This window comes from Leguminivora glycinivorella, chromosome 4 (assembly GCF_023078275.1).
Source record: "Leguminivora glycinivorella isolate SPB_JAAS2020 chromosome 4, LegGlyc_1.1, whole genome shotgun sequence".
In the NCBI taxonomy this organism is placed as follows: domain Eukaryota; kingdom Metazoa; phylum Arthropoda; class Insecta; order Lepidoptera; family Tortricidae; genus Leguminivora; species Leguminivora glycinivorella.
In genome coordinates, this window is record NC_062974.1 from 13,307,123 (window position 1) to 13,325,097 (window position 17,975).

Below are 17,975 nucleotides of genomic sequence, written 5' to 3' on the forward strand. Positions count from 1 at the left end.
AAGCTAACATCATAACTACGGGCAAAGTTGAATTAGAAAATTTCGTCGCACCAGCATTGAGGGCAGCTCAATCAGCCCGCTAGATTACGAGCGAGGGACCGAAGTACCGATATAGATGGCGCCATTCACAAACTCGTCGGGCGCCGCTTTCGCGCACGCCGAGCGCCGGCCATAGGGACGTCAATACAAACAACAAGACTACAAACGAGAACGTTACGTATATGTACAGCTTACGGCGACAGGCGCAGCCAGTAGACAGCAGAGCTCAGTTTGCGCACTCTGCTTGTATTTAGAGGTTGAGCGTGCACCCACTTGACTCGAAAGATATCGTTATCGCGTGTTCGGATCGGATCATGACTGATTTGTGCTATTTATTCTGGGGGACTCTTGCGATAGTATTTTATACAGTGAGTGAACGCGTTCGGAATATTAGGTTTATATAGTTAACCGATTGTTAAGTAGTCGAAATACAATATCGAAGTGTAAGTGTATACTCATCCTGTCCTGATAAAAATGTGCGCATCTGTCGTTTCGATTTGTTTTTGTTTACACAATCCAGAGCTTGAGCTTCAGCTCATTAAAGGACCTGTTCCAATCTGCAGGACGTAATCGAAGCATTGTATTCTATAGTAAGAGATTTGACGGGTAGTTCAACTTGTTGCCTTTAAAAATGCCTTCATTTAGTCAAGAAATTAACGTGGATCTCAATTCCAACGAGAAAAACACCTTGAAAAATGAGCTAAGCGAGGAAAAAACGAATGGGGAAAGTAGATTTGTGCCCACCGATCGAGGCTCCGACAGCGTTCCCGAGGGACTGAATACCGACCAGCGTCTCGCTTTCGCTTTAAGGGATTTTCTCTCGGGATCGTCAAATGCAGTCATTAGTGATAGTGAGGGCGAGCCTTCGCCTATGGCCCTGGAGCACGGGCTACCGTTTATAGATGAGCCGATTGAATCTGAAGATGTGACGCAATCGGATGAGGAGCGTCCCGCGTGCAGAGAAACAGAGGAGGTGCTTAACAATGCAGCCTGCCGGCTCAGGCGGTGGCGCGCCGCCTCGCGGAAGTTGAGGCGGCCTAGAATCATTGACAATCTGTGTGGTAGTGAGGATAGGAAGGGTAGCAAGTCGTGTAATGGGGGGCACACGGATCTGGCGGACCGGCTGCGGAGCCTGGCGGTGGCGGGCAGCATGTCGGCGTCGGCCGGCGAGCTGCTCTCGCTGGCGCCGCCGCCGCCGGCCGCCACCGCACCTCCTTCGCCTGGCTGCTTGTTCTCACCATCGCTGGCTGACCAGAGTTCTGCCGAGTACTTTGTAAGTCAAATTGATAGCCAATAATTTCACCCATTGACTGCAAACGAGACACTGACCACGAACTTTAATTGTTGAAGAGCCCTACTAGTTGTTGTTATATGTGTCATTTAGTTATTTATCTTTATATATGTATGTTTATGTATAATATTTTATTTTTTTTGCCTATATTGTGCGATAAGTTTATTTCTTCGAACGGATTTCCGCTACCTTAAGGTTGTCTGGAAGAAATCGCTCTTTAGCGATAAGACCGCCTGTTGTTTACCTTTGTTCGTGTTTCTTCCTTGTTTTGTATTGCTTATTTTTATACTGGACATTTCAGAGTTAAGCATAGTTAAGCTAAGCTATACGTTCCAGTATAAAATGAGCTAGAAGTGGATCAACAATTAAAGTTCGTGACTATACTATGTGGTTATTCACTGAATAAGTAATGATCGTTCATCAAGTAGCTCGAGCTCGCACCCTAGCATGACCCATGAGTCCCACGACAGTATGGCTGACTTTAGCCTAGTTAGTAGACAGTAGAGGTAGACGTGCTTAATTATGTAATTACCATCCTCCGCATAATTTTGTAGATAGTTATCAATTATCTTTACATTGTAAACTTAACCGTAGTGAACAATGACGTTCGAATCTCAAGTCACTTTGCAGTTTAACCTCCGTGAAGTTGACCGCCCCATATCGAGTGCCCGCAAATTACATATCTATATCGTTAGTTCATCGTTAGTTCACGTTAGTTCAGTATGTGAAATCGTTAGGATCCGATAACAACATCACTTTTTTTAAAAAACAAAATGGAGGGGGCCAACTTCACGCTACCGCCCCAAAACTGATTTTACGGTTTTTGTCAATTGGAATCGAAAGATAATCGTTAATAGACGTTAGTTCAGTATATAAAATCGTTAGGATCCGATTAGAAGTATTTTTTTTTTAAATGAAGTGGGGCGGCCAACTTCACGCTACCGCCCCAAATTCGATTTTACGATTTCTGTCAATTGAATTCGAAAGATAATCGTTAGTAGACGTTAGTTCAGTATATAAAATCGTTAGGATCCGATTAGAAGTATTTTTTTTTAAATGAAGTGGGGCGGCCAACTTCACGCTACCGCCCCAAACTCGATTTTACGATTTCTGTCAATTGAATTCGAAAGATAATCGTTAGTAGACGTTAGTTCAGTATATAAAATCGTTAGGATCCGATTAGAAGTATTTTTTTTTTTTATGAAGTGGGGCGGCCAACTTCAGGCTACACCGCCCCAAACTCGATTTTACTATTTCTGTCAATTAGAATCGAAAGATGATCGTTAGTTGACGTTAGTTCAGTATATAAAATCGTTAGGATCCGATTAGAAGTATTTTTTTTAAATGAAGTGGGGCGGCCAACTTCAGGCTACACCGCCCCAAACTCGATTTTACTATTTCTGTCAATTAGAATCGAAAGATGATCGTTAGTTGACGTTAGTTCAGTATATAAAATCGTTAGGATCCGATTAGAAGTATTTTTTTTTTTTTTTAAATGAAGTGGGGCGGCCAACTTCAGGCTACACCGCCCCAAACTCGATTTTACTATTTCTGTCAATTAGAATCGAAAGATGATCGTTAGTTGACGTTAGTTCAGTATATAAAATCGTTAGGATCCTAAGTGCAACACCACTACGCATTATTCATTTAAATGGGGGAACCCAAAACATAGGTTGCAGCAGTGAACTGTTTTTATGGCTTCTATCGTGCAAAATCGATATGGATTTGTTAGTTCATCGTTAGTTCACGACGTTTAGTATGTGAAATCATTACGATCCAATAAAAACATAAATTTTTCACTCATAGAAGATTCGTCAAAAAAAAATAAAACTTAAAAATTTTAAAAACTCAACTTATGGTCCTATATCGAAGGTCGAAAAAAATACTTGGGATCGGATTCTTACGATGCCACTGTGTGAATACGTTCAAAAGACGTTGCTCAATCAAGATACACAGGTCACTTGCGGGCACTCGTAGAAGATTCGCCATAAAAGCATAAAACTTGAAAATTTTGAAAACTCAAGTTATGGTCCTATGTCGAAGGCCGAAAAAAATACTTGGGATCGGATCCTTACGATGCCACTTTGTGAATACGTTCAAAAGACATTGCTTAATCATAATACATAGGTCATTGGCGGGCACTCGTAGAAGATTCACCATAAAAAAATAAAACTTAAAAAATTTAAGAACTCAACTTATGGTCCTATGTCGAAGGCCGAAAAAAATACTTGGGATCGGATCCTTACGATGCCACTTTGTGAATACCTTAAAAAGACGTTGCTCAATCATAATACATATGTCGTTTGCGGGCACTCGCTGAAGATTCGCCATAAAAAAATAAAACTTAAAAAATTGAAAAACTCAACTTATGGTCCTATGTCGAAGGCCGAAAAAAATACTTGGGATCGGATCCTTACGATGCCACTTTGTGAATACCTTCAGAAGACGTTGCTCAATCAAGATATTCAGGTCATTTGCGGGCACTCGCTGAAGATTCGCCATAAAAAAATAAAACTTAAAAAATTGAAAAACTCAACTTATGGTCCTATGTCGAAGGCCGAAAAAAATACTTGGGATCGGATCCTTACGATGCCACTTTGTGAATACCTTCAGAAGACGTTGCTCAATCAAGATACTCAGGTCATTTGCGGGCACTCGTAGTAGATTCGCCATAAAAAAATACAACTTGAAAATTTTAAAAACTCAACTTATGGTCCTATGTCGAAGGCCGAAAAAAATACTTGGGATCGGATCCTTACGATCCCACTTCGTGAATACCTTCAAAAGACGTTGCTGAATCAAGATACATAGGTCATTTGCGGGCACTCGCAGAAGATTCACCATAAAATAATAAAACTTGAAATTTTAAAAACTCAACTTATGGTCCTATGTCGAAGGCCGAAAAAAATACTTGGGATCGGATCCTTACGATGCCACTTTGTGAATACGTTCAAAAGACATTGCTTAATCATAATACATAGGTCATTGGCGGGCACTCGTAGAAGATTCACCATAAAAAAATAAAACTTAAAAAATTTAAGAACTCAACTTATGGTCCTATGTCGAAGGCCGAAAAAAATACTTGGGATCGGATCCTTACGATGCCACTTTGTGAATACCTTCAGAAGACGTTGCTCAATCATAATACACATGTCGTTTGCGGGCACTCGCTGAAGATTCGCCATAAAAAAATAAAACTTAAAAAATTGAAAAACTCAACTTATGGTCCTATGTCGAAGGCCGAAAAAAATACTTGGGATCGGATCCTTACGATGCCACTTTGTGAATACCTTCAGAAGACGTTGCTCAATCAAGATATTCAGGTCATTTGCGGGCACTCGCTGAAGATTCGCCATAAAAAAATAAAACTTAAAAAATTGAAAAACTCAACTTATGGTCCTATGTCGAAGGCCGAAAAAAATACTTGGGATCGGATCCTTACGATGCCACTTTGTGAATACCTTCAGAAGACGTTGCTCAATCAAGATACTCAGGTCATTTGCGGGCACTCGTAGTAGATTCGCCATAAAAAAATACAACTTGAAAATTTTAAAAACTCAACTTATGGTCCTATGTCGAAGGCCGAAAAAAATACTTGGGATCGGATCCTTACGATCCCACTTCGTGAATACCTTCAAAAGACGTTGCTGAATCAAGATACATAGGTCATTTGCGGGCACTCGCAGAAGATTCACCATAAAATAATAAAACTTGAAATTTTAGAAACTCAACTTATGGTCCTATGTCGAAGGCCGAAAAAAATACTTGGGATCGGATCCTTACGATGCCACTTTGTGAATACGTTCAAAAGACATTGCTTAATCATAATACATAGGTCATTGGCGGGCACTCGTAGAAGATTCACCATAAAAAAATAAAACTTAAAAAATTTAAGAACTCAACTTATGGTCCTATGTCGAAGGCCGAAAAAAATACTTGGGATCGGATCCTTACGATGCCACTTTGTGAATACCTTCAAAAGACGTTGCTCAATCAAGATACTCAGGTCATTTGCGGGCACTCGTAGTAGCTTCGCCATAAAAAAATACAACTTGAAAATTTTAAAAACTCAACTTATGGTCCTATGTCGAAGGCCGAAAAAAATACTTGGGATCGGATCCTTACGATCCCACTTTGTGAATACCTTCAAAAGACGTTGCTGAATCAAGATACATAGGTCATTTGCGGGCACTCGCAGAAGATTCACCATAAAATAATAAAACTTGAAATTTTTAAAAACTCAACTTATGGTCCTATGTCGAAGGCCGAAAAAAATACTTGGGATCGGATCCTTACGATCCCACTTTGTGAATACCTTCAGAAAACGTTGCTCAATCAAGATATTCAGGTCATTTGCGGGCACTCGCTGAAGATTCGCCATAAAAAAATAAAACTTAAAAAATTGAAAAACTCAACTTATGGTCCTATGTCGAAGGCCGAAAAAAATACTTGGGATCGGATCCTTACGATGCCACTTTGTGAATACCTTCAGAAGACGTTGCTCAATCAAGATATTCAGGTCATTTGCGGGCACTCGCTGAAGATTCGCCATAAAAAAATAAAACTTAAAAAATTGAAAAACTCAACTTATGGTCCTATGTCGAAGGCCGAAAAAAATACTTGGGATCGGATCCTTACGATGCCACTTTGTGAATACCTTCAGAAGACGTTGCTCAATCAAGATACTCAGGTCATTTGCGGGCACTCGTAGTAGATTCGCCATAAAAAAATACAACTTGAAAATTTTAAAAACTCAACTTATGGTCCTATGTCGAAGGCCGAAAAAAATACTTGGGATCGGATCCTTACGATCCCACTTCGTGAATACCTTCAAAAGACGTTGCTGAATCAAGATACATAGGTCATTTGCGGGCACTCGCAGAAGATTCACCATAAAATAATAAAACTTGAAATTTTAGAAACTCAACTTATGGTCCTATGTCGAAGGCCGAAAAAATACTTGGGATCGGATCCTTACGATGCCACTTTGTGAATACGTTCAAAAGACATTGCTTAATCATAATACATAGGTCATTGGCGGGCACTCGTAGAAGATTCACCATAAAAAAATAAAACTTAAAAAATTTAAGAACTCAACTTATGGTCCTATGTCGAAGGCCGAAAAAAATACTTGGGATCGGATCCTTACGATGCCACTTTGTGAATACCTTCAAAAGACGTTGCTCAATCAAGATACTCAGGTCATTTGCGGGCACTCGTAGTAGCTTCGCCATAAAAAAATACAACTTGAAAATTTTAAAAACTCAACTTATGGTCCTATGTCGAAGGCCGAAAAAAATACTTGGGATCGGATCCTTACGATCCCACTTTGTGAATACCTTCAAAAGACGTTGCTGAATCAAGATACATAGGTCATTTGCGGGCACTCGCAGAAGATTCACCATAAAATAATAAAACTTGAAATTTTTAAAAACTCAACTTATGGTCCTATGTCGAAGGCCGAAAAAAATACTTGGGATCGGATCCTTACGATCCCACTTTGTGAATACCTTCAGAAAACGTTGCTCAATCAAGATATTCAGGTCATTTGCGGGCACTCGCTGAAGATTCGCCATAAAAAAATAAAACTTAAAAAATTGAAAAACTCAACTTATGGTCCTATGTCGAAGGCCGAAAAAAATACTTGGGATCGGATCCTTACGATGCCACTTTGTGAATACCTTCAGAAGACGTTGCTCAATCAAGATACTCAGGTCATTTGCGGGCACTCGTAGTAGATTCGCCATAAAAAAATACGACTTGAAAATTTTAAAAACTCAACTTATGGTCCTATGTCGAAGGCCGAAAAAAATACTTGGGATCGGATCCTTACGATCCCACTTTGTGAATACCTTCAGAAAACGTTGCTCAATCAAGATATTCAGGTCATTTGCGGGCACTCGCTGAAGATTCGCCATAAAAAAATAAAACTTAAAAAATTGAAAAACTCAACTTATGGTCCTATGTCGAAGGCCGAAAAAAATACTTGGGATCGGATCCTTACGATGCCACTTTGTGAATACCTTCAGAAGACGTTGCTCAATCAAGATACTCAGGTCATTTGCGGGCACTCGTAGTAGATTCGCCATAAAAAAATACGACTTGAAAATTTTAAAAACTCAACTTATGGTCCTATGTCGAAGGCCGAAAAAAATACTTGGGTACGGATCCTTACGATCCCACTTCGTGAATACCTTCAAAAGACGTTGCTGAATCAAGATACATAGGTCATTTGCGGGCACTCGCAGAAAATTCACCATAAAATAATAAAACTTGAAATTTTAGAAACTCAACTTATGGTCCTATGTCGAAGGCCGAAAAAAATACTTGGGATCGGATCCTTACGATGCCACTTTGTGAATACGTTCAAAAGACATTGCTTAATCATAATACATAGGTCATTGGCGGGCACTCGTAGAAGATTCACCATAAAAAAATAAAACTTAAAAAATTTAAGAACTCAACTTATGGTCCTATGTCGAAGGCCGAAAAAAATACTTGGGATCGGATCCTTACGATGCCACTTTGTGAATACCTTCAAAAGACGTTGCTCAATCAAGATACTCAGGTCATTTGCGGGCACTCGTAGTAGCTTCGCCATAAAAAAATACAACTTGAAAATTTTAAAAACTCAACTTATGGTCCTATGTCGAAGGCCGAAAAAAATACTTGGGATCGGATCCTTACGATCCCACTTTGTGAATACCTTCAGAAGACGTTGCTGAATCAAGATACATAGGTCATTTGCGGGCACTCGCAGAAGATTCACCATAAAATAATAAAACATGAAATTTTTAAAAACTCAACTTATGGTCCTATGTCGAAGGCCGAAAAAAATACTTGGGATCGGATCCTTACGATTCCACTTTGTGAATACCTTCAGAAGACGTTGCTGAATCAAGATACATAGGTCATTTGCGGGCACTCGCAGAAGATTCACCATAAAATAATAAAACTTGAAATTTTTAAAAACTAAACTTATGGTCCTATGTCGAAGGCCGAAAAAAATACTTGGGATCGGATCCTTACGATGCCACTTTGTGAATACCTTTAGAAGACGTTGCTCAATCATAATACACATGTCGTTTGCGGGAACTCGCTGAAGATTCGCAATAAAAAAATAAAACTTAAAAAATCGTAAAACTCAACTTATGGTCCTATGTCGAAGGCCGAAAAAATACTTGGGATCGGATCCTTACGATGCCACTTTGTGAATACCTTCAGAAGACGTTGCTCAATCAAGATACTCAGGTCATTTGCGGGCACTCGTAGTAGCTTCGCCATAAAAAATACAACTTGAAAATTTTAAAAACTCAACTTATGGTCCTATGTCGAAGGCCGAAAAAAATACTTGGGATCGGATCCTTACGCTGCCACTTTGTGATTACCTTCAGAAGATATTACTTAATCATAATACCTAGGTTATTTGCGGGCACTCGTAGTAGATTCGCCATAAAAAAATACAACTTGAAAATTTTATAAACTCAACTTATGGTCCTATGTCGAAGGCCGAAAAAATACTTGGGATCGGATCCTTACGATGCCACTTTGTGATTACCTTCAGAAGATATTACTTAATCATAATACCTAGGTTATTTGCGGGCACTCGTAGTAGATTCGCCATAAAAAAATACAACTTGAAAATTTTATAAACTCAACTTATGGTCCTATGTCGAAGGCCGAAAAAAATACTTGGGATCGGATCCTTACGATCCCACTGTGTGAATACCTTCAAAAGACGTTGCTCAATCAAGATACTCAGGTCATTTGCGGGCACTCGTAGTAGATTCGCCATAAAAAAATACAACTTGAAAATTTTAAAAACTCAACTTATGGTCCTATGTCGAAGGCCGAAAAAAATACTTGGGATCGGATCCTTACGATGCCACTTTTTGAATACCTTCAGAAGACGTTGCTCAATCATAATACACATGTCGTTTGCGGGCACTCGCTGAAGATTCGCCATAAAAAAATAAAACTTAAAAAATTGAAAAACTCAACTTATGGTCTTATGTCGAAGGCCGAAAAAAATACTTGGGATCGGATCCTTACGATGCCACTTTGTGAATACCTTCAGAAGACGTCGCTCAATCAAGATATTCAGGTCATTTGCGGGCACTCGCTGAAGATTCGCCATAAAAAAATAAAACTTAAAAAATTGAAAAACTCAACTTATGGTCCTATGTCGAAGGTCGAAAAAAATACTTGGGATCGGATCCTTACGATGCCACTTTGTGAATACCTTCAGAAGACGTTGCTCAATCAAGATACTCAGGTCATTTGCGGGCACTCGTAGTAGATTCGCCATAAAAAAATACAACTTAAAAATTTTAAAAACTCAACTTATGGTCCTATGTCGAAGGCCGAAAAAAATACTTGGGATCGGATCCTTACAATCCCACTTCGTGAATACCTTCAAAAGACGTTGCTGAATCAAGATACATAGGTCATTTGCGGGCACTCGCAGAAGATTCACCATAAAATAATAAAACTTGAAATTTTAGAAACTCAACTTATGGTCCTATGTCGAAGGCCGAAAAAATACTTGGGATCGGATCCTTACGATGCCACTTTGTGAATACGTTCAAAAGACATTGCTTAATCATAATACATAGGTCATTGGCGGGCACTCGTAGAAGATTCACCATAAAAAAATAAAACTTAAAAAATTTAAGAACTCAACTTATGGTCCTATGTCGAAGGCCGAAAAAAATACTTGGGATCGGATCCTTACGATGCCACTTTGTGAATACCTTCAAAAGACGTTGCTCAATCAAGATACTCAGGTCATTTGCGGGCACTCGTAGTAGCTTCGTCATAAAAAAATACAACTTGAAAATTTTAAAAACTCAACTTATGGTCCTATGTCGAAGGCCGAAAAAAATACTTGGGATCGGATCCTTACGATCCCACTTTGTGAATACCTTCAAAAGACGTTGCTGAATCAAGATACATAGGTCATTTGCGGGCACTCGCAGAAGATTCACCATAAAATAATAAAACTTGAAATTTTTAAAAACTCAACTTATGGTCCTATATCGAAGGCCGAAAAAAATACTTGGGATCGGATCCTTACGATCCCACTTTGTGAATACCTTCAGAAGACGTTGCTAAATCAAGATACATAGGTCATTTGCGGGCACTCGCAGAAGATTCACCATAAAATAATAAAACATGAAATTTTTAAAAACTCAACTTATGGTCCTATGTCGAAGGCCGAAAAAAATACTTGGGATCGGATCCTTACGATTCCACTTTGTGAATACCTTCAGAAGACGTTGCTGAATCAAGATACATAGGTCATTTGCGGGCACTCGCAGAAGATTCACCATAAAATAATAAAACTTGAAATTTTTAAAAACTCAACTTATGGTCCTATGTCGAAGGCCGAAAAAAATACTTGGGATCGGATCCTTACGATGCCACTTTGTGAATACCTTTAGAAGACGTTGCTCAATCATAATATACATGTCGTTTGCGGGCAATCGCTGAAGATTCGCAATAAAAAAATAAAACTTAAAAAATCGTAAAACTCAACTTATGGTCCTATGTCGAAGGCCGAAAAAATACTTGGGATCGGATCCTTACGATGCCACTTTGTGAATACCTTCAGAAGACGTTGCTCAATCAAGATACTCAGGTCATTTGCGGGCACTCGTAGTAGCTTCGCCATAAAAAAATACAACTTGAAAATTTTAAAAACTCAACTTATGGTCCTATGTCGAAGGCCGAAAAAAATACTTGGGATCGGATCCTTACGCTGCCACTTTGTGATTACCTTCAGAAGATATTACTTAATCATAATACCTAGGTTATTTGCGGGCAATCGTAGTAGATTCGCCATAAAAAAATACAACTTGAAAATTTTTAAAACTCAACTTATGGTCCTATGTCGAAGGCCGAAAAAAATACTTGAGATCGGATCCTTACGATCCCACTTTGTGAATACCTTCAGAAGACGTTGCTGAATCAAGATACATAGGTCATTTGCGGGCACTCGTAGTAGATTCGCCATAAAAAAATACAACTTGAAAATTTTATAAACTCAACTTATGGTCCTATGTCGAAGGCCGAAAAAATACTTGGGATCGGATCCTTACGATGCCACTTTGTAATACCTTTAGAAGACGTTGCTCAATCATAATACACATGTCGTTTGCGGGCACTCGCTGAAGATTCGCCATAAAAAAATAAAAATTAAAAAATTGAAAAACTCAACTTATGGTCCTATGTCGAAGGCCGAAAAAAATACTTGGGATCGGATCCTTACGATGCCACTTTGTGAATACCTTCAGAAGACGTTGCTCAATCAAGATACTCAGGTCATTTGCGGGCACTCGTAGTAGCTTCGCCATAAAAAAATACAACTTGAAAATTTTAAAAACTCAACTTATGGTCCTATGTCGAAGGCCGAAAAAAATACTTGGGATCGGATCCTTACGCTGCCACTTTGTGATTACCTTCTGAAGATATTGCTTAATCATAATACCTAGGTTATTTGCGGGCACTCGTAGTAGATTCGCCATAAAAAAATACAACTTGAAAATTTTAAAAACTCAACTTATGGTCCTATGTCGAAGGCCGAAAAAAATACTTGGGATCGGATCCTTACGATGCCACTTTGTGAATACCTTCAGAAGACGTTGCTGAATCAAGATACATAGGTCATTTGCGGGCACTCGCAGAAGATTCACCATAAAATAGTAAAACTCGAAATTTTTAAAAACTCAACTTATGGTCCTATGTCGAAGGCCGAAAAAATACTTTGGATCGGATCCTTACGCTGCCACTTTGTGATTACCTTCAGAAGATATTGCTTAATCATAATACCTAGGTTATTTGCAGGCACTCGTAGTAGATTCGCCATAAAAATATACAACTTGAAAATTTTAAAAACTCAACTTATGGTCCTATGTCGAAGGCCGAAAAAAATACTTGGGATCGGATCCTTACGATACCACTTTGTGAATACCTTCAGAAGACGTTGCTGAATCAAGACACATAGGTCATTTGCGGGCACTCGCAGAAGATTCACCATAAAATAATAAAACATGAAATTTTTAAAAACTCAACTTATGGTCCTATGTCGAAGGCCGAAAAAAATACTTGGGATCGGATCCTTACGATGCCACTTTGTGAATACTAGGGATTGCAGTACCGGTACTGTTTTAAAGAACCGGGATTTTCGGTACCGAAGTAATATGGAACCGGGATTTCCCGGGATTTTCGGTACTTTCGGGACTGGTCTAATTTTTTCGATTTTTCAAATAAAACAACATATTTTTTTGCATTTTACATCCTTTATAAATATATTACCATAAACAAACCGCACCGGCTTCGCTCGGCGTATTATTTTATGTGCCTTTTTTTATTTCATAGTCATTTTCATAGTGAGATTATACCGTGCAACAACAACAAAAAATCGTGAAGAATTCCGCCTAAACCCGACTATGGCAACCATAGGCACCAATGGTTACCGTTGCAATACATTGCTCCGATTAAGTGATCTGCCATTACTGATGGGAGATGTTTAATCGCTTAGTAAAAGAAATAAGACAAATACTATTAAAGAAATATAATAATTGATTCGTCGGTCTGGCAGTAAAACCTCACAAAATTCCCCAAACATGTAATTTAAATCAAAGAATGTAAACTAAGGGAAACAAAACATTTGAGATGGTGCACTATTTTTTTGCTAGTCAGAGGGATCGTTCTCGAGAAAATTAGTAATTTTCTGGAATTTTTTGGTGGTTAACCGTAATATCACAATATATGTAAACATTTTTTAAAAGTTAAGCATGTTTATTTTTAGCAGTTATCATTAAAAGTTAGACATAAGCCATTGCCGACTTTTTTTCTAGACCTACATTTATGTGTCAGAGCGACAATTCCACCATACATTATTTTGTTATAAGTCGATCGGTACGTACAGGCAGGGTTTCAATTGAAGCGTGATTTTTACCGACTTTTAGCACATATATACAATTATACACACAGTCATATTTTAATAATCAATTTATAATAAGAAAACCTTAAACACTCCTCAAGAATCACTCTATTCATACATAGGTAATAAATAAATAAATAAATGGGTGAAAAACACATAAATATACGTTTAGTAGTTTTTGAGTTGAGGCGACTGTGGGATATGGGTTAAATTGTGGCGTAGGCGAGAGGCTGCAGGTTGCCAGCACTGCAATGTCACAGTTTCGATTTCTGTCAACCCCTTATTTGCCAAGAGTGGCATTGAAGCTTTAATACTTTCATGTGCTCTGCCTACCCCTTTATGGGATACAGGCGTGATTGTATGAATGTATGTATGTAGTTTTTGAGTCTATCGTACACAGGTTTATAACATGCAGAGAAATGAGTCAAATGAGATTTATGAGATTGAGAGAGGAAAAATAAATACACAAATTAATATAACAAACCTTCAACAAAAATACAAAACTCGACTACTGAACTGGCTAGTGGGGCTAGCTAGGGTATCGCGGTGGCTACAGCTGCCAGGTTGCAACTGCCATACGCTATTAAATAGAGATTAAGAGCGAGTTACTGTATCTACGTCTATTTTTTAACTGTTTAAATAATATAAACAGAAATAAATAAATTTTGTAGCACAAAATGTCACTAAAAAATATTTCCCGAAAGTACCGAAAGTACCGGGATTTTTCAAGTTGATTTCCCGGTTCTTTGCTTGGCCAAAAATCCCGGGAATTCCCGGTACTTTCGGTACCGGTATTTCCCGGGAGCAAACCCTAGTGAATACCTTCAGAAGACGTTGCTCAATCAAGATACTTAGGTCATTTGCGGGCACTCGTAGTAGATTCGCCATAAAAAAATACAACTTGAAAATTTTAAAAACTCAACTTATGGTCCTATGTCGAAGGCCGAAAAAAATACTTGGGATCGGATCCTTACGATGCCACTTTGTGAATACCTTCAGAAGACGTTGCTCAATCAAGATACTCAGGTCATTTGCGGGCACTCGTAGTAGATTCGCCATAAAAAAATACAACTTGAAAATTTTAAAAACTCAACTTATGGTCCTATGTCGAAGGCCGAAAAAAATACTTGGGATCGGATCCTTACGATGCCACTTTGTGAATACCTTCAGAAGACGTTGCTCAATCATAATACACATGTCGTTTGCGGGCACTCGCTGAAGATTCGCCATACAAAAATAAAACTTAAAAAATTTAAAAACTCAACTTATGGTCCTATGTCGAAGGCCGAAAAAAATACTTGGGATCGGATCCTTACGATCCTACTTTGTGAATACCTTCAGAAGACGTTGGTGAATCAAGATACATAGGTCATTTGCGGGCACTCGCAGAAGATTCACCATAAAAAAATAAAACTTAAAAAATTGAAAAACTCAACTTATGGACAAAACTCAACATAGGATGTCGAAGGCCGAAAAAATACTTGGTATCGGATCCTTACGATGCCACTTTGTGAATACCTTCATAAGACGTTGCTAAATCAAGATACATAGGTCATTTGCGGGCACTCGTAGTAGATTCGCCATAAAAAAATACAACTTGAAAATTTTAAAAACTCAACTTATGGTCCTATGTCGAAGGCCGAAAAAAATACTTGGGATCGGATCCTTACGATGCCACTTTGTGAATACCTTCAGAAGACGTTGCTCAATCAAGATACTCAGGTCATTTGCGGGCACTCGTTGAAGATTCGCCATAAAAAAATAAAACTTAAAAAATTGAAAAACTCAACTTATGGTCCTATGTCGAAGGTCGAAAAAAATACTTGGGATCGGATCCTTACGATGCCACTTTGTGAATACGTTCTAAAGACATTGCTCAATCATAATACATAGGTCATTGGCGGGCACTCGTAGAAGATTCACCATAAAAAAATAAAACTTAAAAAATTTAAGAACTCAACTTATGGTCCTACGTCGAAGGCCGAAAAAAATACTTGGGATCGGATCCTTACGATGCCACTTTGTGAATACCTTCAAAAGACGTTGCTCAATCAAGATACTCAGGTCATTTGCGGGCACTCGTAGAAGATTCGCCATAAAAAAATAAAATTTAAAAAATTGAAAAACTCAACTTATGGTCCTATGTCGAAGGCCGAAAAAAATACTTGGGATCGGATCCTTACGATGCCACTTTGTGACTACCTTCAGAAGACGTTGCTCAATTAAGATACTCAGGTCATTTGCGGGCACTCGTAGTAGATTCGCCATAAAAAAATACAACTTGAAAATTTTAAAAACTCAACTTATGGTCCTATGTCGAAGGCCGAAAAAATACTTGGGATCGGATCCTTACGATCCCACTTTGTGAATACCTTCAGAAGACGTTGCTCAATTAAGATACTCAGGTCATTTGCGGGCACTCGTAGTAGATTCGCCATAAAAAAATACAACTTGAAAATTTTAAAAACTCAACTTATGGTCCTATGTCGAAGGCCGAAAAAAATACTTGGGATCGGATCCTTACGATCCCACTTTGTGAATACCTTCAAAAGACGTTGCTGAATCGAGATACATAGGTCATTTGCGGGCACTCGCAGAAGATTCACCATAAAATAATAAAACTTGAAATTTTAAAAACTCAACTTATGGTCCTATGTCGAAGGCCGAAAAAAATACTTGGGATCGGATCCTTACGATCCTACTTTGTGAATACCTTCAGAAGACGTTGGTGAATCAAGATACATAGGTCATTTGCGGGCACTCGCAGAAGATTCACCATAAAATAATAAAACTTGAAATTTTTAAAAACTCAACTTATGGTCCTATGTCGAAGGCCGAAAAAAATACTTGGGATCGGATCCTTACGATGCCACTTTGCGAGTACCTTTAGAAGACGTTGCTCAATCAAGATACTCAGGTCATTTGCGGGCACTCGTAGTAGATTCGCCATAAAAAATACAACTTGAAAATTTTAAAAACTCAACTTATGGTCCTATGTCGAAGGCCGAAAAAATACTTGGGATCGGATCCTTACGATGCCACTTTGCGAATACCTTCAGAAGACGTTGCTTAATCAAGATACTCAGGTCATTTGCGGGCACTCGTGTAGTAGCTTCGCCATAAAAAAATACAACTTGAAAATTTTAAAAACTCAACTTATGGTCCTATGTCGAAGGCCGAAAAACTACTTGGGATCGGATCCTTACGATGCCACTTTGTGAATACCTTCAGAAGACGTTGCTCAGTCAAGATACTCAGGTCATTTGCGGGCACTCGTAGTAGCTTCGCCATAAAAAAATACAACTAGAAAATTTTAAAAACTCAACTTATGGTCCTACGTCGAAGGCCGAAAAAACTACTTGGGATCGGATCCTTACGATCCCACTTTGTGAATACCTTCAGAAGACGTTGCTCAATCATAATACACATGTCGTTTGCGGGCACTCGCTGAAGATTCGCCATAAAAAAATAAAACTTAAAAAATTGAAAAACTCAACTTATGGTCCTATGTCGAAGGCCGAAAAAAATACTTGGGATCGGATCCTTACGATGCCACTTTGTGAATACCTTCAAAAGACGTTGCTGAATCAAGATACATAGGTCATTTGCGGGCACTCGCAGAAGATTCACCATAAAATAATAAAACTTGAAATTTTTAAAAACTCAAATTATGGTCCTATGTCGAAGGCCGAAAAAAATACTTGAGATCGGATCCTTACGATGCCACTTTGTGAATACCTTCAGAAGACGTTGCTCAATCAAGATACTCAGGTCATTTGCGGGCACTCGTTGAAGATTCCCCATAAAAAAATAAAACTTAAAAAATTGAAAAACTCAACTTATGGTCCTATGTCGAAGGCCGAAAAAAATACTTGGGATCGGATCCTTACGATGCCACTTTGTGAATACCTTCAGAAAACGTTGCTCAATCAAGATACACAGGTCATTTGCGGGCACTCGTAGTAGATTCGCCATAAAAAAATACAACTTGAAAATTTTAAAAACTCAACTTATGGTCCTATGTCGAAGGCCGAAAAAAATACTTGGGATCGGATCCTTACGATCCCACTTTGTGAATACCTTCAGAAGACGTTGCTGAATCAAGATACATTGGTCATTTGCGGGCACTCGCAGATGATTCACCATAAAATAATAAAGCTTGAAAATTTTAAAAACTCAACTTATGGTCCTATGTCGAAGGCCGAAAAAAATACTTGGGATCGGATCCTTACGATGCCACTTTGTGAATACCTTCAGAAGACGTTGCTCAATCAATATACTCAGGTCATTTGCGGGCACTCGTAGTAGATTCGCCATAAAAAAATAAAATTTAAAAAATTGAAAAACTCAACTTATGGTCCTATGTCGAAGGTCGCAAAAAATACTTGGGATCGGATCCTTACGATGCCACCTTGTGAATACCTTCAGAAGACGTTGCTGAATCAAGATACATAGGTCATTTGCGGGCACTCGCAGAAGATTCACCATAAAATAATAAAACTTGAAATTTTTAAAAACTCAACTTATGGTCCTATATCGAAGGCCGAAAAAAATACTTGGGATCGGATCCTTACGATCCCACTTTGTGAATACCTTCAGAAGACGTTGCTAAATCAAGATACATAGGTCATTTGCGGGCACTCGCAGAAGATTCACCATAAAATAATAAAACATGAAATTTTTAAAAACTCAACTTAT

The 17,975-nt window shown here is 38.5% G+C and overlaps 1 protein-coding gene across 1 annotated transcript in view; it reads left to right on the top strand.

Moving 5' to 3' along the window:
- The first annotated feature begins 232 nt into the window (after nucleotides 1-232).
- LOC125225088 (C-Maf-inducing protein-like) overlaps nucleotides 233-17,975 on the top strand; it is a 104,801-nt gene continuing 87,058 nt past the window's right edge. The window contains exon 1 of the mRNA XM_048128621.1: nucleotides 233-1,312. Within this exon, the coding sequence (XP_047984578.1) occupies nucleotides 671-1,312 (642 nt within the window). The 5' untranslated portion in view covers nucleotides 233-670. The remainder of the gene's footprint in view (nucleotides 1,313-17,975) is intronic.